Source organism: Etheostoma cragini, chromosome 6 (genome assembly GCF_013103735.1).
Source record: "Etheostoma cragini isolate CJK2018 chromosome 6, CSU_Ecrag_1.0, whole genome shotgun sequence".
Taxonomy (NCBI): domain Eukaryota; kingdom Metazoa; phylum Chordata; class Actinopteri; order Perciformes; family Percidae; genus Etheostoma; species Etheostoma cragini.
This window is the reverse complement of record NC_048412.1, coordinates 24,408,940-24,430,028: the sequence shown is the minus strand read 5'-3', so window position 1 is coordinate 24,430,028 and position 21,089 is coordinate 24,408,940. Positions and strand designations below refer to the sequence as shown.

The 21,089-nt window shown below is 41.5% G+C and overlaps 1 protein-coding gene and 1 long non-coding RNA gene across 3 annotated transcripts in view; one reads left to right on the top strand and one right to left on the bottom strand.

Annotated features, from left to right (window-relative positions):
* LOC117945674 (raftlin-like) overlaps positions 1-21,089 on the top strand; it is a 106,718-nt gene that overhangs the window by 30,808 nt on the left and 54,821 nt on the right. For both annotated transcript variants that reach the window (XM_034873306.1, XM_034873305.1), the window contains exon 3: positions 17,047-17,224. In XM_034873306.1, coding sequence (XP_034729197.1) covers positions 17,047-17,224 — 178 coding nt within the window. The remainder of the gene's footprint in view (positions 1-17,046; positions 17,225-21,089) is intronic.
* The window catches only part of LOC117945691, a 12,060-nt gene continuing 3,904 nt past the window's right edge, over positions 12,934-21,089 (bottom strand). The window contains exons 2-3 of the long non-coding RNA XR_004656864.1: positions 16,127-16,137; positions 12,934-13,059 (exon numbers count right to left, since the gene is read on the bottom strand). This is a non-coding gene — a long non-coding RNA (uncharacterized LOC117945691). The remainder of the gene's footprint in view (positions 13,060-16,126; positions 16,138-21,089) is intronic.

Here is a 21,089-nt window from a genome sequence, read left to right as displayed (position 1 = left end):
TGCAGAAAACGCTTCTCATGTGATTTTCGACAGGAGGCAATTTCAGGGTGTACTGGATGGAAAAAGCCCACATCTTGTAGTCAGCAGAGAACAGGAAGTCAAAGTGTTGTGCGGAATTGAAAACGTAGCAGTTGAGCCGTGTGGGGGCTTTGATCAACAACCTGCTTATTTCCCACCGCCTGTCTCTCAAGCAGCGTCACCAGGCAACGGAGGGCTGTCAGCGGAGGAGGTGGCGTTGAGCGGACAAAACGCCCTCTGGAGGCCTCCTGTCAGCCTGAAGACTGGTGACGGAGACACACTTCCAGTCCAGTGAGAAAGCGAGAGAAGGAAGAAAACTGTGGGAAACTCTACAGATGTTTTTTTACTTTGTATATATAAACCTTTTTACTGGCTAAACAAATTACAGGTAGTTTACCTTATCAGGACATCGGGCGCCTTTTCATTTAGCTGTGTGCCTACAAAATAAAGTGTTCCAGTCATTAAGCGAGGGGAACAGAAGATGAGCTTGCTCGCTTTTCTCCCCATCTCCAGTAAAAGCTTCCGCCAGAGCTCTGGACACAGATTGAGGGATGCATATGTATTTAGAAATTTGCCCAGGCAACCTTAAATGCTCTGTCTAGACAAAGAGAAAGCAATTGCATTAGCATTTAGCCGTCCATGCAGTCTATTTGTATTTATCTTTATTTACCCAGAAAAGCTCTGCTTTGAGCTCTTATTGAGCAACGCCCTTCACACTCGCTCAGCTCCAGACATTAAGACCTGGGAGCTGCCCAGGACAAACACAGTCTGGTGCCAGTCAGCAGCTCCATCTGAGCAGTCGGCTGTTAAGCACCTTGCTCAAGGGCATCTTAACAGGAGTTGTTGGAGGAGCAGAGAAGCGTGTCTCATTCTCTTCCCGCGTCCAGATTGTCCTCCCTCCTTCAGTCATGAGTTTGCTTTTCGGTTTTTTTTTGCCTCGGGGCAGATGCTCCACCAATTTTCCAGTTCCCATTTTCCTCCTGTTTTTTTCTCTCCTCACATCTTAAATCCATCCTTTGGTGCCCATTACACTAATGGTAAGCTGGCAATGTGAATGCGAGGGTTGTCGAGATGAAAAAAAGGGATTTGGAGGAGAACAACTAACTTTGTCTTTGCAGTTCACTTTTGTGAAATGAGTGGCTCTAAAAAACATATCTGCAGTTCTAATAAGAAACAATTTTCATTAAAAACAAAAGGTCATGAGAAAGCTGTTAAACTCAATATCTACACACAACTTAATTTTCTTTCCGACAATGATTTTATTAAATGAGATGTCCTTTTTTCGAATAATGTCAGATTGATATGAAAATCTATAAAACTATGAAAAGTGATTAATGTCTTTTTTAGTGTAACATTCATGGTTGAACCGGGTTCAATGACAGCACTTCACGGCCGTGGGATTGGACCCATGGCGGCAGTTCAGTCCGACATTATTAGCGCAGCAAGTGTCATCATGTCCGCTCGCAGCATCTGGGAACTGAACAGGAGCAGACTGTTCTGCTCTACAGGCAGGTGTGATCCCATCCGTCTGAGTGCTACTGTGTGAATCCAAAGTGGGAGCGCGCAGAAGGTGTGAAAGCACAGAGACAGTGAGTGTATCTCCAGTCTGGGTGTGCAAGAAATTCTGCTCTATAATATCATTTCATTTGAATAACTGCACTCAGATGTACAGTATTAGTCTTTTGAGCATGGTGCATTCGGATTGCAACTCTTCATGTGAGCTGAAGCAAGTGAGTGATTGTGTCAGTGATTGAGTAAGATCTAGCAATAGGAAGAAGGTAAAAGCAATTAAGCTAATATATAAACGTGAATGAGTGGGGTGAAAAAACGTGTTCAAACCGAAAACTAATTCAGGCGGCATGAGCTTGACAATGAAATAGGATACAGGGAGGCCTTTTGGAGTAATAAATTCATGAGTTTGAAGGTTAACCAAACCACAAAAAAACACTGCACAGGTTTAACTCTTGTGTTGTCCTTCTGGCTAAAAAAATAATGTGACACTTTTTCATAATTCTTTTGCATTTTTTCCCATGCTTCTGGCACTTTCTTGGAGTTATTGTTGCTTTTAAGAAGTTTTTGTTGTATTTTTTCTTTTTTTTCCCCCTTTTTTTATCAACTTTTTTGTCACTTGTGACGTTTTTGCGGTTACATTTTTTGTCCTCTACCACCCAATTATGAACACTAGTTTTACACATACTGCACCTCATTTATATGAAATCATACCAAATTCTTTTCTTTAAAAAAACAAAAATGTGCTAAAATGTTGAATATTACACCCACAATTAAAAAAAAGTAGTGAACTGATCTTTCATTTTACTTGTGAAAAGCGTTGTATGGCACCATCTGCATTATTATTGGGCATTTTGGTTAAAAGATACTCTGAAAATGGGTCAAACTTGACCCAAGGACATCACAAGGGTTAAAATATGACAAGGAAGTACTTTACAACTATGGAAAGCTATCCTAGCAACAGCTCAGCGTTTTATCCTCTGTTATAAACAAAAGTATCTTGCGAGACAACTCATGAATGTGTAATAAAACCAAACAACCCTGCATACCATTGTTTGAACATGGTCTGAGTGAGAGTGTGAGTGTAATTTATGTCTACTCTCACGGCTTGTCACAGGAGGTTGGATGGCTTGTGTTTCCCTTACATGTAACTGCAACTTTGATCAAATTTTAGCATGAATGTCGGTTGAGTCCATCACTTCATACAGGTGTGGATATTTGTTTGCCTGGTCAACAGGTAGCATCTATGAGTTGCAATCAAATCACTATTTTATGCTTCATCCGCTGTCTGACAGCAGGAATGGAAAAATGAGAACAATTATAATTTAAAACAATGTAGGTAATGAAAGAGAGAGAGAAGGAGGGGCGAGAACAGAATATTATCCAACTGTCTGTCCAGCTCCGTATCATATGTTGTCTGTGAGGCCCAATTTTGTTGTGTGCCAAATGAAAGTGAGGAAGAAGAAAAAGATTCATCAAGTTTTGCTACAGTAACTGTTCATATAAACCCTAAGGATCTATGGGTTTCCCACTTGAACAGCTTCGTCAGATTTAGCTGGCTTAGTTTGGATGTAGATGGAGGGACCCAACAAGCATCTGAGTAAGCAAATAATTCATGTGTGTGTGTGTGTGTGTGTGTGTGTGTAAATCAAGCCAGGAGAGAGTGAGGAAGCAAGTGAACAAGTGATTGATTGAGTGAGTGAGTGAGTGAGTGAGTGAGTGACTGAGTGAGTGACTGAGTGAGTGACTGAGTGAGTGAGTGACTGAGTGAAAACAGTCTAGATTTGGCAAGTGCAAGTGATTGAATGTATGTGTGTGTGTGTACAAATGAGTGAGTAATTAGCATATATGTCAAAATTAAAGTAAATACAGTGTGGGTGTGTTTAAGTGAGAGAGAGAGAGAGTGAGAGAGAGAGAGAGAGAGAGAGGGAGAGAAAGGGAAGAAGACACTAGCAGGCCAAGTGACTTTCCCAGTGACTCATTAGGTGGGTAATTAAGGCACAAAGCTTCGGCCCCAGGGCTCAGACGAGCTGCACTCTGAGCCCCGACTGCTAATGATGCCGTCCTGGACCTCAGAGAGAGAGAGAGAGAGAGAGAGAGAGAAAGAGAGAGAGAGAGAAACACAAATATATAGGCAGAGCAACATAGATTATTCCACACAGTAGGTGCACCATTGCTCCTTACACAGAGACGTGAAAAGACAGAGGGGTCGATACTGTTCAAACCCTGCAGGGAAGTAATGAACAGTAAATCTGCCTAAACTCTGGTTTTATCTGCAATGTCCCCTCACCTTTGTAACCTCAACAATGAAATGTGATTTACCCCAAAGAAGCGTCGGAGTTGTGGGACTGTTAGGTCCTTTGGCGGTGCAACTTGTTGCATTTTAATAACAATACTAAATTGGCAAAATTACAATAATAAATCTTTAACAACATGAGTCTTCATCTTTCCGATTTTGAAAGCAAAACTTTATTTTTCTTCTTTTTGCAACTGCTCTCTACTGTTGATTTTGAACATTTAAAGAATAAGAGGTTTTAGCTCAGTGAAATATAGTGAATCATTCCCCCTTTTGACAATTTTCACATTACAAATTATGTTAAATCGGCAAATGTTAGCATGCTAAAACGCTAAACCAAGATGGTAAACTTCATACATCAGCATGTTAATATGCCAATGTTAGCATTTTGCTCAAAGCATCATTGGACCAGCCTCACAGAGCCGCTAGCATGACTGTAGTTTTGTTACACTGTACACGGCATTGAATGGATTTTGCAGGAATAAAAATGCATTATTTTTTTTATTTTATTTTTTTATTTATTTATTTATTCATTCAGGACAATGCACATTGATGAACATGCACAACAGTACATGTAAATGTGCCAGATTGTAGCCCAAGGGCTAATTTCCATCTGCAGTCCAATAGTCAGGTTGGAGTTTACACAAAAGACATAGGATATAAAAAAAAGAAAATCAACAAGACAACAGGAAAAAAAGAAAAACAAGACGATTCATTAATAGAAAAATAGAAATACAAGTTAGTTAGCGGTGGTTACACGTTTGGTTGGCTCTAAGCCACAGCTTTACCTGGCTCTTAAAGGAGGCCAGAGTGGGACACTCCCTTATAGCTGGACGAAGTGTGTTCCATAATGCACTGCCTTTAATAGATAGTGCATTCTGGCTGAAGGAGATTTTTCTGAAAGGAACCTCACAGTCCCTGTTTACCACCGCCCTGGTGATCCGCGTTTGTCTATATGTAATAAACTCCAGCAATGGAGGTGGCGCCAGACCATGAAGTATTTTATAAATGAAGCACAAAGAGGAAAACTTACAATAATTATCAAAACTCAGTAAATTATATTTCTCTAAGATATTGCAATGATGATAAAAGAGAGGTTTTTTATCCAGAGTCTTAAGCGCCTTCTTGTACAGGATTATAATTACTTTATGGCACAAGAGACACTATACTAGCCAATTTTTGACCATCTGGGGATTTTCATTTTTTTTGTCATTTTACCATCAACTCGCTGATTCCTTTGGCACTGGCTTTGCTCCACTGTCCTGACACGGAGGAGAGGAGACGAAAAATACAGAAAATAGACACTCACGTGTAGAGGCAGTGAAAGAGGTTAAGAGCACGAGAGACCCTTCAAAGATTTTGCTTTTCTCTACACAGTATAGGGAATAAACGGATGGGGGGGGTTAGAAGAGGGGCGATGGCAACAGAAAGATGTAGAGGTAAAAGGGAGGCAGAGAGAGAGATGAAGAGATTAGGGCAAATACCCTGCAGAGGAGCCGAGCCGAGGAACTTCCCCCTCCTGTGGCAAAAGGGTGAGAGAAATCGGAGCTAAGGGAGAGGAGAGAAAAAATAAAAGTGGTGATGACGAGGAGGACAGAGGAGTTACTGGCATTTCCATTTTGAGACTGTATGAAGGCTAATGACTCAGGGCGGGCTGCTGAGACCGGACGAGGTTTCTGCAGGTGGTCCTCACAGGAGTGGAGAGCTCCTGACGAGACCAAGGCCCTTTTAATTGGACACTGAATAACAATATAACTACTTCACAGACACAATTGTGGGGTGGTGCTTTACGTTCCAAAAGGCCAATTACAGTATATTCATGTTGCATTGCTTTTATTTAAGACTTCATGAAGGTGCACAAGATCAGTTTGTAGTCTATTAGGATTACTCCTCATGGGTTTTATGACCAATTCTGCACTGGGGATAGACAGTGTGGCGAGATTTAGAATATAATTAATTTCAATTGATTTCACTAATATAGTAGGTCTTTGGTCCGATGTTTTCATGTGTTTGTACCTCATGTTTAACTCCCATTACCCCTGTTCTCCACTGCAAGGGCCCCAAGAGCAATAGCTACCATTCAAGTCAATGCTAAAGATACGCGCCAGGTCTTTTTTCACGCGGGCCGTTCAGACACCCGGACAGAAAGTGAAATAGCGAGAGCATTCGGTCAAGTTACCAAAAGACAACACCCGGTTTTGTCTATGTCTCTTCTACAAAACCCCGGATGACAAGAGATTTATCTTGGAGGTGGAAAAACATAATAAAACATCACAGATCTTTTTTTTTGCAGAAAAGAGAAGGCATAGAGTTGCAGTGCTTGGAGTTGAAGGTTGAAGATTTTTTTATATCAATTGTAGATACTAGCTTAATAAACATGTGATTGTTCTGTAAAGTAATTGTAGAAACAGTCAAATCTGAACGACGCTCCGCTTCTGAGACGCTCCCGGTGTTGTATAGCGCGTGGCGGAAGACGGAACATCACCGGATTTCACCCGGAAGGTGTACATGAACAGGCACACAAGTGACAAAATAAATGCTAACATAAATGTTGACAGAAGAGCGAGGAATGCAATTGTATGGTGCATGTAGGTTATACAACATGATGAAGAAATAGAAAACCAGTTTTCTGTAGTGCAGCATTAAAGACCCACAAATCAATCATCTCATAGTAAAATGTGCAATGTGGCAGGGGAATTATCAGCTGACTCGGCAGTTCCCCTCAGCTCTAAAGACTTTGTTGTTTTTGTTTTGGATCAACAGCCTTAACGCCTCTGTTTTTTGATCACTTTCACCGCTCTCATCAACCACGTTTTCAGCCAAGAAGCTCTGATAAAACCACCGGATGCTGCCAGGCCAGAGACAAAGTTAGCAGCTACAGTAGATGAAGAGCCACATATTTCCCAAACAGAGCTAAAGAGGAATGATTATTGGAATAGCATTTGTTGGGTGGGCAAAAACAATAATACTCCAAGTAAATAATAATGTTGCTCCATGTAAATAGAACAAACAGTTAGCACACAGCCTATTTACACATCTAGAAGAAACAGAGCAACATTAGCTTTTTATTTTAAATAATCTTTCCGGCCACCTTGTGTGCCAATGCAAGGTGCATATTTAAAATTATTAAAATTGTAAAAGTTACAGTGCAGTACAAGAAATTAAACATTAAAGAGCAGTTAAACATATAAAAGCAAAAAAAATAGCAAAATTTAAACTGCTAGTATGGGACAGTGTATAAGCCGCTACCCCACACAGGGTGTCATGGTGTAAGTTGACCAATACGGTACGCAGTCTATACCATCTAATACCATCTCATCTATCCATCACGGGCCCCGCAGGATCATGTGACTTTGTGCCCTGGTTACCCATAACCAAGAGTGGAAGTACTTCTCTCTACACTACAATATAGTTGTCACTATTAGGCTTAGTTTAATCACGGCAAACTTTGCAAAATCCTGAACAGCTCCAACTGTTTCTTGTAGATTTCACCATAAAATCTATGTCACACCCGCGTTGGAGAAATTCTCAAGCCCAATACTCACTGTCTTTTAGGTCTGTTTTAGTCTAGTAATTTTAGTAATTTAATTTCCGACGGCATCAAACAATCCTGGAATTGAAACGTCTTTGATATAGATTAAGAGAATATTAAAAATACAAGACAAAACTGAAAGAAGGCTGGGACTCAATTCACAATAACAAATCCATCTGCTACTTTGGGGCCACAGACAGCACCATGGATTTATCAATACACAGTAACGCTACTGACCTTTCAGAGCCGTGGTCAGAGCCGTAGATTCTAACTCGCTCAAACCTCTGTCAGATAAAGCATCATGAGTCAGGCAGTCTAGAAAAAATTATTTTACTAAGCAGCCCCTCTGCCCCTGCACTCTCTCTGCTACTAGGGGACAGAGGGGATGGGGTGTTGTGTCGTACCAGATTTTTTTTTGCCTGTCTCTAGGGGCACAGCAGCTTTTTCCTCAGTATCTTTTCATCTGAAAGAAAACAAAAACACTGTGTTCTCTAAGCTGCTGCGCACCAGCGTGAACATGTCAACTGCTAATTGAGCGCTTATTATTAGCAGAAACAAACAGTTCTCTTATCATGATGAGATGAGGCAATATCAGAGATTTGGTGGATAGGAGCAGCAGGATCAGAAATCAGTGGCAGCGGGTGGATAATATATGCCGGGCTATTTTCTCCTTGATGCAAATGTGGTCGAACCATTTCTCCCAAAGGCGGTGCGTGGCGCGTGTGTGTGCAGAGCCTCGGCGCGCCAATCTTTCAGCTTATTAATTTCATATTTACTCATTTATTTTTAAATGTGTTGAGTGATGGAAATGCGGCAGACTGCAGCTCAGAGGTGCTTACATGGCAGATGGGTTTAAAAGGTGAAGTGAGCCAGTGTCAGAGGCAAGATTTCAATTCAAAGTTGAAGCATCTTTTTTTCTTTTTATTATTCATGGAAACTAAGAATTATCCATGGAAAGTTGACTGAGCATACATGGCGTCCGACTGTGACCCCTATCCAATAGAAAGGTTACACTTGATCCGTACGAGGCTCAAATACCCTGTATGTCTTGTTCAAAATAACATTTACATATACTAGTCCACACAGCATTTCAGGGTGGGAGAAAAACGTGCTCTGGTTTATTGCTATTTATTTGAACCAATCACAATCGTTATGGGTGGTGCTAAGTGCCGTATGGAGCAACGGCGCCTCTGCAAAATCGCCTCTGGAAGGAACTTGTTTTTGTTGAACATGTACGTTCAAAAGTTGTTTTAGTCATGCAACAGAAAACTCCAATTGGACAGATAGTCTAGCTAGCTGTCTGGATTTACCCTGCAGATATCTGAGGAGCAGTTAACCTTAGTCCTCAGAAATCTAAAGGAGTTTAGAATTCCAACACAAAGAAAGTGGAAGTTAATGGGACATCCAGTGCAAAAAGGGTGACATCCCATGAAATCTCTGCAATCCCGGAAGTGGAATGTTGTGGATATAGACCATAAGTTACTAAAATCAAAACATGCGTTCTATTTTAAAGGTTTTGTCTTATCCATAACCCCCATGTGTCAGTTACTGGTAAGTTGTTAAAATGTTCTCCAACATTTCCCCCCACTTCTTCTTTTGTTATCCCCCTCCCTCCACTTTATTTCCATGCTCTTCTTCTCTTCTTCTCATCCTCTTTCTTCTTGTCCCCTTCCTCTAATTCATCTGCCTTCCTATTTTTCTATTTGTATCATCTTCAACTCCAGCTCTTTATATGTATTAAATCAGATTTGGATTTTGTCCAGACATGAGACACATGGAATTTAGGGCCGCTGCTAATTCCCAGTGATGAGTCAGTGAAATATATGTGGCCATATGGGGAAGGTCAGCATCTGAGAAACAAACTGAACGGGTGTTTGTTATTTATTCTGCTCCTTAGATGAACTCTCTTGTGCATACATATTTAAACTGCATGTTTACTTCTACACTCTGAACTAAAGGCTTGTTCCTACACACACACACACATATACACACACACACACACACACACACACACACACACACACAAACACAGCCTCCCTCTCTTTGAACACACACTCACACACACACACAACCTGTCTGTCACCACTGAACTCTTTCCCCACATTTATTACAGAGTATTTCAATAACCTTTGTCATTTTTCAAATACATGACCTCATTCCTCTTTATTCTTTGTTATCCTTTTCTTTTCTCTCTTTTAATTTTTGGGTTTTTCTCAACCACGTTTTCATCTACATTTTCACACATGGATAATCAAATGTTTCAGTCTGACTGTTGTTAAAAATACTGTCTTGCCACAATCTCCATCGAATAGCTGCTCTTGAGATTTTGATCTTATCTCACAATCGTCAGCAGTTTGCTCACTTGTCATTGTGTTTTACAATTGTAAATTTTATATCCCCCCAGCTGTCAGATGAATGTAGTGGAGTAAAAAGAACACTATTTCTCTCTGAAATGTAGCGGAGTAGAAGTATAGAAGTAGAAAGTGTCATGAGAAGAAAAGACTCAAGTAAAGTACAAGTAGTACCTCAAATGTGTGCTTAAGTACAGTACTTGAGTAAATGTAGGCTACTAAGTTACATTCCACTACTGAAAACAGCTAATAAAAAAAGGACCTTGTGGTGAGATTGTTTTCTATGTCCAACGTCAAATATGAACATAAAACTTCAATCTAAACGTTGATCTGCTAGACAAACACGCAAAGAAAAGCTCTATGGATTTTTGTACAGTGGCAAAAGCAGCAAACATCTCAAACTGTATGTAAACTTTATGAAAGTCAAGAGCCCAAAAAGTACATCTCTCTATTTGATCAGTCAGCTGTGGTGGCTACATCACCACAGCACTCAGCATATTTTTTCTTGTTTTAGCATATTTTGTTACAACATACAAACTCATTCAGCATAAATCTTATTCTGACCCCTGACCTGTTATCCAACATGAACAGTAAGCAACTGATCTTTCCATTAGCCTGAAGACACATCTATCGCTCCCCCTTCATACATTCATACGTACATTCCCCCCAGTAATGTTTCCTCCTCTGTGTTTAATGGCTGTGTGACGACTCTTTGCTAACACAATTTTCGGGAAAAACCAATTTGTTGGTTGCCAGCCAGGAGCCCCTCTTTTCTCATTATTTGTCACAAAGCGATTTGTTTCCGTGAGTTTAGGGCTCCTCTCTGATGACATGAGAGGGAAATTTCTTCCAGGGTAAACAAAAAGACTGAGTAAAGTAATTGGCTGCCAGTTTGCCATGTAAGGTTTACCAGATTGCCAGTGTGATCAACCACAGACGGCTTCTAAGGCCTAAATATTCGTAGTATAAAACATCAACATTGACACTCGCAGCAGTCATACGGCAGCTAATTTGCTCTCATCTGCTCAAACAAAGTGATTCTCCTTGGATAACACGATTTCAGGGCATAGTAAACCTCTTTACAAAAGCATGAGATTTAAAGCGCTGGGCAACACTTTGCTCTGGGGACAGCATGATAAATAAAATTTGGTCTGATAAATAAATGTAGAGCCTATGTATTTAAAGGCCTTTGGATGAGATTATTAGCAGCTCACACAGCGATTAAAGCCAATTTAAAAAAGTGGCCAGCGGCTGTGTTCCCACTGCCTAATTGAAACCATTTCTTATTTACTCATCTTAAGGGGATCAGAGAGCAAGCAAAGACGGTTTCATTTTCCACCTAATATCTAGCGCCTCGTGAACCACGCGCACTCGCAACAGCATCCCTCTGGGGAAAGGACAGGGTGTTCATGTCGCACCAAAACGAGAAAACAAAATTACAGATCACAGGAGGATTAATTCCATTTCTACAGGCAGCCAGCAGTGGAGGAAGGGGAGGAGGAGCCGAGTATGTGTGTGTGTGTGTGTGTTTGTGTGTGTGTGTGTGGGGGGGGATATGTTTCACGATGGCGGCCTATTTCTTTGTGTTAATTCCTCCATGCCTTTTAACTTCTAAAGCTCCTGCATTGTGGCGCAGTAGGACAGAGTGTGATTGAAACATTTTGAGAAGTATTTTTAGCCAACGCTAGCCTGAGGGGAAAGCATATGATTTTTTTCTTCCTCTTCTTCTTCCTGTTCTCCTTCTTTCGTGGTTTCACAATGAACCTCTGGATTTGTGCCCGGGAGGAAGTTAGAATCCAAACTGAATCAGCTCTCTGACTACATCACAGGAGCTGCCGCTTGATTGGCGCTAGCAGGCTTGATCCAGAAATCCCTTTTCCATTCAATTGCATTCCTGATGATGTGGTGCAGCACTTAAAGCACGCCACACCATTGTGTTCTACTGCCTGCACGAAATGGTTGAACAATGTCACACACATGAGCTTTAGCTGTCTATCACAGGGATGTGGTTTGACAAGGTGTAAAGACTGTGGAGTGACAGACTCTATGCAAAAGGATAAGAATAATCTCCTTCTGAAAGAAGTATGTGTTATGACCACTAAGATATGTAACAAAGACACTAATCCGATTAGAAATACAAACTGATGTTTAAAGAGCTCAAAGACAATGAAATATTATGAACAGTTAGTATAAATTAAGCTATGTCACTTTTAGATTGAACTTTAACATTTTTCACCTCTCTTTATTAACGCACAAGGACAGTCTCCAAGCCATTTACGCCTTGACGGTATGTGTGCACAGTACGTCCACTGTGTTTTTGTGACGGATCAGTGGCTAAACTCAAAAAGTTGCCAGGAAGTTTTATATAATTTCAGATACATCCTCTTTTCTCTGTCTGCTCATAAATTTGACTCAAAATCAAGATTTGTCAAATTGTTTAGCTCAAACTGAAATATTTATACCATGTGCTGATGCTTCTGTGCCCAGAGCCAATTTGCACGTCTGTGTCTACATATGTGTTAGCATTGACTTTAAATAAACTGTGTACTGTGTCTGAACACACTGAATGAACATACAAAAATTTAAAAATACATTGGATTCAACTTGAGTCAATAGCTAAGTTTCCTTCCACTTGTCAATCGAATTATCTGAAGTTCGGTAAGCAAATGAACATCTGTGCGTAATGACGTCACATGCTGTTTTGATCAAATTGGTATATTGAATTGATATCAGACATTTTAAGGTGTTTCCATTCATTTTCACACTGAATTGCACAACATTTAACCAAACATTTGTGAACAAAGTTTTTCTAGACAAAATGGATCGCGCCGTCTACCAACATATGATCAAGTGGTAATAGTGCTTATGTGCCAGCTGATAGCGACATAACAAGCTATAATCGCTGTTTGCCTTCCATTTACTTCGGAGGACGTCCCAGCGGCTTGTCCTAACCTTTGTCGGCCATTTCCTTTGCAAGTTCCTGATAAATTAAATTCAAAAAGTCTCTTGTCTCCTCGTCCGTCCACTTACATCTGTCTTTGTTGACACCCACCATGGTTGCAAACAGAGCAGAAATGCTGGCCAAAAATAACAAAAACTTCTTCTTCGTTTTGTGTTGGTTTTCAACCATAAAATGACCTAAAACTTTATCGCAATTCATTATTTCTTTGGCAAATAACGTTTCCAACGCAGTAGCCGTATATTGATCAAGATAAAATCCGATGAGATCGAACAGATTTCCTTTGGGCCAAAATTCATGAAATCCCATCGACTTTTACTGTTTCCATTAGCCATTTTTCATTCGATATTACTTAATTCGGATAAAAACGTGGATGGAAACATGGCTAATGAGACTGCAATATGTTCTGTCTCAAGGTTGCTGTCCAGTAGTCTTGAGCCTCTAAGTGATGCGCGTACAATTATGCTTACACAAATTCCAATTCACATTGGATTTTGTCACACTACAATCATCCCAAGTACACGCGCAATAAAACACTTCGATGGCTTCTCAGATAAATGATGTATGAAATGACACCGTCAATGTATGGACATGCAGAACACTCAACAGTAGACAGTAGAAAAGCATGCAAAATAATACATTAGCAGGACGTTATTTACAGCTCAATAAATCACTCACTATAACAACAGATGGACACCTTCGGTCACAGTAACGCAGGAGCTTGTCTGCGCTGGCCAAATGTAATAAATGACAGAGATGTTTTGCAGAGCTGCTTTACGCACGTTAACAAGACTTTAACATCAAACAAGTGACAACACTCAGCATGCGTGAGAGCGTGCTGCATGGTGTCAGGAGTCTTATTGTGTGACTGACTGAACCCAATTTGGCCTCTGATGTCCTCGTGTATGCATTTTGGGAAAAAAACTACAGTAATGTGTGTACAGCATGAACATCATTTTACACAACTCATGTTTGCATATTTTGTAGGGGTGGGAATCACCAGACGCCTCCTGATACAACATCATCACAATACTTACGCCACGATACGATATTATTGCAATTTGAAACATATTGCAATATTCTGCGATATATTATTCACAACCTTTTTTCCAACTTCTAATTTTTCCCAATTTCCAATGATGTCCCCAAAAGGAAACTTTGTGAACATCTGTTTTATCTAAAAAAAAATAATTTCTCTGTTTGTTCATCTCACTTTAATTTTATTGCTTCAAAATGGGATTTTCAAGCAGAAAAAAGGACCAACACATACATTATATAATAAAAGAAACTTGGCTTCTGTGTATTAACACAGTATTGCCACTGAAAATATCGTGATACTATGCTGTATTGATTTCCCCCCCACCCCTAGCATTTACAGATTCAATCAGAAAAAAAAATATTACACACATACAGTAGAGTGCATTATGTCTACAGTTTTGGAATTTTCAAATATTAAGTAATCTGTATTCAAATGCACCTTGACAGCAGCTTTTCCAGCCTTTTTATACAAAATACTTCCATTATTTGAAATTAAGCATTGCGTTAGTTCATGCAGGACACGGGAGTCATACACCCGCTGATTTAATTATCATTTCTATCAGTCACATGTCAATTGCAGCCCATTCTCACAAGACAGGCCATTTAAATGCAACTCCCTCCTCACTGATCCCTGACATCAATGCTGCCTCTCACACCGCCACTTCTGGTAAAGCTTAGTCTCTACCCCCCCAGCCTCCACCTTTCTAGTTCAAAGTCAAAATGCTTTGGGTTGTATACCGATTGGGCATTTCTGCATTGAGCTCCCTGTTTGGCTTAGAATACTGCTTGGCTAATCCAGGGAGTATCATAAATTACAGAGCCAACAGCACCAATCATAAGTGTATTTCCATTTGTTGCAATAAATTTATAAATCAATGACGAGAAAAGTGGTGTTAGCTTTGCTGACTCTACCTGCGACCAAACACACAAAGAACCCGACAGGCATGGTCTCACCAGCACTGGCCCTCTCTCTGACCTTCCATTGAACTTCTGTACTTTAACTTTTCCCATGGACCCGAATGTTTCTTTCTGTATGGTCTCATTGACTCTAATTAGCCATGGCAGCATTTCCCACGTCTTGTGACAGCTTGTACAGACAACCAGACCTCCGCTCCCTCTCTCCTCTCCTCTCTCCCTCCCTGGTCTCTCATTTTGCATCCAGCGCTTTGTGTTGGCGCTCTCCCACGCGCCCCAGCTGTTGGGCTTGCATTAAATGTCGCCTTGTACAGCACACTGCTGAGATCCCAGCCGCAATGCACCCGGGGCCAAGCACCATCTCAGTCCTGGTTTACTCCAAATTTCTCTCTCTAACTCTTTGTTTTGACCTCTTTGTCGTCTCCATTTTCCTCTCCTTCACGTTATCAAGCTCTTCATTTTCTAATCTAATTGCTGTCATTCCCGGACCTAAACCTCTCTCCCTTCTCAGTCTCATTACCATTCATACTGATTGGCCGATGTTGCCTGGCAGAAGCTACGTGTGGCTTGTTGTAACACAGCTGGTTGCTCCCTGAAACAGGCCGTTGCCAGCGGCCGTCTGCTGCAGGTTGTCATCCCTCAGGGAGGTGTGGGGTGGCGGCTCGGAGAAAATATTGCTGAGAAAGAGCTTTGCGCAGCAACTCCGTCCCTAACTTTCTTTTTAAACAGCTGGTCACTCACTGATTGCAGCTCATTAATGTCAGGCGCCTGTCCGCTGTAGTGTAAGTTGCACTGAGAGTGAACCAAAGGAAGTGTCAGAATATAGAGAGCTGCCGAGATATAGAGCCGAAGCAATCAGCTATGATTGGATTTTGAGCCACTCTTATTAACTCCAAGATTGAGGGGATGGAGTGAAAAGCATGATGCTAATTGCCAAAACAAACAGGGAATGACTCCAAAATCAGTGTTGGTATCTGAATTGCAAATCTTCACGTGGTGTTAGCTTTTTTTTTTTTTTTTTGTAAAGCAATTTTCCTTCTCTCTGCCTCATATCTGTTGAGCTGTTGGGTAACGTCATTAAAGAAAGTCATGTATAGCTGTACCGGAACCTTTGTATAATGATAAAGACCTCACACATAAATGCAATGGAAGCATTTAAAAAGAGGTGATAAAGGACTGTCATTTACATAATTTGCAGTGTGACAGAAGAAGTCCAGATAGTAAGAACTGCAGGGGAACAGTTTACTCAGGAGTCATCTGAAACGTCATGCATCGGATATTTTTTGCTGAGCTCCCTGAAGACTGGAACGCTACATGTCACTAAGGACCCTATCTTGCAACCGGCGCAGCGCAAAAACCGAAGCAAGTGTCTTGGCAGTTGTTAATTTTCCGTCCAGCCCCCACGTGCGCCCATCTTTGCGCCCATGGAATTACAGGGAGGTGTGTTCAGGTGAATTCTTGGCATATTGTGCCATCGACCAACAAAAACCTGGTCTAAAGTCAGTAACGCAGCATTTCACTGTTATTTTTACATACATACAGCATGTGCACTATGCTAGTTATACACACACACAGGGAAGCGCAGCAGCACACACACATGACAAAGCTTAAAAATAAAAATATTAGGGTGCAAATCCATCATTACAATAGCAAACACAAAAAAAAAAATCAAAAAGAAATCTTTAAAAAAAGTCATCCCCTTGGGAAACTTTCTGCTTTGAAAGTAACTGCTGCTGTTTAGCACTTCATTCATTCATTCATTCATACAATGACCAACCATCGCTTTTCATTACACTGCAGTGAAGGCAGGTGGCTATGTATATAGAATATATGTACGTATGTGTTGGAGCCATTTAGGGAACAAAGAACAGGTGTGGGTTAGCAAACAATGAGGGTCAGCTGCTGAGAGGAGCAGGCTCAGGTGATGGCAGATGTCAGGAAAATCCAATGACAATGTCCATGAAAAGGCAGGCGGGAAAGGGACGGTATGAGTCTAAAGGGGAAGAATAGTCAACAGTGCAAGAGACATTATGATAGTATATATCTATAGAAATACTGGTCATTGCCAGTCAAAAGTGAACGCAATAGTGTCCTTTTCCTGAGAACAATCTTGTTGTTACTAAAAGTGTTTCTTTGGTGACTCGACTGTGATATATTTTGGAATAGAATAGAAAAAAATCGGAGCATTATTAACACGAGCAGTGACCGCCACCATGGCTGACAGACAAGAAACAAGAAAACTCAAATTTCGTAAAAAGAAATTCAAAGTTATAGTCCCGCTTGCTGCAAACAAGAAAACTGTAATAATAGCACAACCATTAGCACTTAGCAGCAAAGATATGTCCAAATAAACCCCACAAAGTGTTCAGTGATTCCACATACACATTGTTTTGTCTCAAAGATTCTTTTCCCGTTTGGTGTCTCTCAGGTGGGACGTCCACGCTGCGTCTCTCGTCGGTGCGGGAGCTACCCGAGCAGCTGCAGGAGCTTTACCAGCAGGGTTTTGTTTTGGCATCTTTTCACCCGTTCATCCACCCCTGTGGTCCAGAGTCCAACAGCCCACAGCACCAGCTCTACCGGGCCATACTGATCCGAATCAACGACGGGTAAGAGCCACATGAGAGTGATTTCTGCCCAAAAAAAGGTGTTATTATCTGACATGGAATTAAGACATTCATTTCCTCCCACCCTAAGCTAATGGAAACTCAAACATCCACCTACAGTTTTTGCAGACAATATAGTCGTTAAAGGTTTCCAGTTAAATAATTCATGCAAGAGTATTATTGGTAAAGTATTTCCGTTACGGTGTTGGGTCAAAGAAGATTAAGGTCATGTACTGTATAAATGTATATCAGTCCTTCTAGGATTTTGTAGCCTTTTTTAGAGATTGTTGCAGTCCAAAATGCCTGATTTTGTGGGAGCTTTTGTAAAAAATGTGCAATAAAGGTTGCAATGAAGTTACGGGAGATGGAGAAAGTTGCAAAAAAAGTTGCGATTTTTTTTTAGTGTAGTTCTTTAAAAATAAAAAGTAAACTTGTTCTGGGGAGAATAAAACTACTCTGGGCTAAGTTTTCCTAGTGACCTTACCAAAAAGTAAAAATAATAACTTATTGATATGAATGAATCAAATTTGAACATACAGTATGTGTCAGTGGCTTGTTGCTCTTTGCATTGTTAGTTAGTTTCCTAGCCTGGGACACACATTCACACAGTTCCTATTGGACTTTAACTCATCATTGTACTTCCAATAACAAGCGTAGCTGTCCTCAATTTAGGTGTTCTGCTGGATGTTCTGTTGGTAAATGTGAGATGGTTGAGTTAAACACATCTCGTCTTCATAGCAGAAACAAGGAAATTTATTTGGTGATGGACATGTGACATCAACCCGTTCTCACTCCCGCTTGGTCCTTTGTTCTCAGAGTCACACACTGACGCACGTGGGACTGCTGGGATTGGTTGATGTTGCGGGAAACTCTGGTTATTGGACAAATTTGCGGAAAAGTTACAGTGATTGGTCAAAATTGCGAGACTTGAGGGCCCTTATTGAAAGAAATAAATTTTTCTCAACAAAGACGGGGGGGGGGGGCTGACCCTGATGAAATCATCTTTCATGAGCCTCAGATTCTTGGCTTCACTCCTGAGAATAAGAAATCTGTGATTACAAAATGATGCAACCATTATAGTCACTTAAGAAAATATGTTTAGATTGCTAATGCACCTTAATTGGTGTCATTATGCAGAGAGACATTTGACGGGACTCAGATTTAGCTTTATCTTCATGTGTTGGGTGGTTCAAAAATGTATGATGGCTGGATGGTAAGTTACATTAGGGTTTATAATGATCAAACATGTTTAAAGCCACTGTTAAATTCTTTTGAAATTATCGTTGTTAATAATGCGGGGTACATCCGAGCAGAAAGATCTCCACAACAGCGCCAAACTTTAAAAAAAGGGGACATTTGTGTTGCATTTCTTATCAGTCGCACAACCTTTCGGTGTTGCTTCAGTATTGACACTAGAGCATCACAACATCTGTTTGTGGCTCAGCAAGCTGTCCTGTGGGCAGCTGTAATTGGACGTAAGTCAGCAATAACCACAATCCTCCATCTCCAGCTCTTTCAATGCTCAGGCCAAAACGGCTGCATGGCCCAAAGTCACCACCACACCCCCTACATCTGCCCTCCAGCATGTGCCCGAGCCCCTCTGTCCTGGGAAATATGGGGGTGGGCCCACTTTTCGGTCAGGGCAGGATGCCACGGAGTGGCTCCAAGGGTGGTTGAAGGGCATATCGGGGGAGTGATGGACAGTGGAGGTGGCTTTTTGTCTGGTCCGAATCCAAAAGGAAATCGCTTCCTCTGGACACCATCAGAAAAACTTCTTTAGTTTTTTGAAGATTCATCCTGGGTTTTGAAAGGGTCTGACAGCCCCAGGGGTCATGAAACCTGATTATCTTATTCAGGATCGTGTACTGTAAAGTCAGTTGAAGTAAAACCACGACGATCAAAAAGATTGAAGCTTTCCTGGACATGGAGACAGCCCCTGTGGCTGATCTGTCTGGCTCTGAAGTGCAGAAAACATCCAGGTCTGTTTACCAAAACCCTGTTCCCATGGGTTTGTGTGTGTGTGTGTGAGAGAGAGAGCGAGAAAAAAAAGGGATAGAGAGAGAGAAGGTGAGAGAGAGAGCGCGCATGTGTGTGTGTGTGAGTGTGTGGGAGTGTGTGTGGATGTCTAGCACTTGAAGTTTTTCTTGAAAAATTCCACATTCTCACTCCCAACTCGTCAATTTCATATTTTTAATACTACTCCCCCGCATTTTTGGCAGTTGCTCTGCTCGGTGCCTCCCATACAGATGCTAAAGGATGCCTTGTGCATCGCTATCTGAAACTGAGGGCCACTGACTAAAGGCCCGTCCATACTGAAATGATGTAATAATCGGAAACAATGGTGGAGACTTCACACATGATGACCCCAGGCAACTTCTTTAGATTAAATGCAGCTTTATTCAATTATTAAAAAAAGGAACATAACCTGGGTACACACACGAGTGTCTCTATGAACATAAAAAAACTCCTCCTTTATACTTTTGTTCTTGTCCTCACACAAGTCAATCTAGGTATTTCCGTGGGACAGGGTTACCTTCAAACTACTCCTTACAGTATTTGTAGGACACTTCTAATAGAATTACATATTCCAATCTATTTCCGCGAGCTAGTGTCACCTCCAATCCTCAGAATAGATGAATTACCTTTAGAACACATGCCGGCTATTTGAATACATGCATGCTGAAATATTTCAACCTATCACAACAATGATAACTATGACGGAACCATGACCATAACAATGTGAGCAATGCATCCACACTGCTAAACAATTAGGTTCTGTAAACAGCGGTTGTGACGAAGGACGACCTCTGCAGGCTGGTAAAACTGGCTGATGAAAATCAGCCAATCAGGAGCGGCACTGCGCTCTGTTACTCGCCGAAGTAGACAGCTTAAGTTTCTGTTTTGGGACAGTTTGGAAGAGAGCTGACGTCGAAAGACTGTGCAGATATATTGAAAGATAAATTGATACAGTGTTGCGGAAATTTTTGCTAAGTTCCTAGATTGTGTGCGTGCAACTACCAGTAAGTAAAACTGATGTTGTTAATCGTTTCTTACCCGTGTCTTAGTGGGTTTATTGCACGGCAATAATGTTGCAGCACGTTGCTGTTTTGTATCATGGCGGAGCCTCGTACAGCCCGTGTGTTTGTTTAGAATGCTGCATTTTAAGGGAGGTGCTGCATTGCAAACCTTAACATTCTTCAAAACATTTGGTCCTTCGAGCCGGATACAGCGTGGTCACGCTCCAGGCTTGTCTGGCTAAACACCAGATTAGGTTTCAGTTCAACCCCCCAAGCGCCCCACACTTTGGAGGAGTCTGGGAAAGGGAAGTGAGATCTGTTAAAGCTGCACTGTATGCCACCATCCAGTCACAGACTGTCCCCAAAGAGGTCCTGCACACAGTACTTATTGAAGTGGAGGGGATTTTAAACTCCAAACCACTGGGTTACGTGTCTACAGACGTGGCTGATGCTGACCCAGTGACCCCCAACTTGCTCCTCATGGGGCGGCTCGACCCCTCTTTGCCACAGGCTGTGTATGCTGAGTCTGAGCTCTTGAGTCGCCGCCGCTGGAGACATACTCAGGTGCTGGCGGATCAGTTTTGGTCCCACTTCATCCGACACTACCTCCCAACTCTTCAGACTCGCTCCAAGTGGCATAAGGACCCTGACCAGCTGCACACTGGAACCATAGTCATGGTGGTAGACCCACAGCTGCCGAGAGCACAGTGGCCGTTAGGCCATGTCCCTGAGATAATTCCAGGAACTGACGGGAGAGTCAGGACTGCAGTGGCTGTGACGAAGGACGACCTCTGCAGGCTGGTAAAACTGGCTGATGAAAATCAGCCAATCAGGAGCGGCACTGCGCTCTG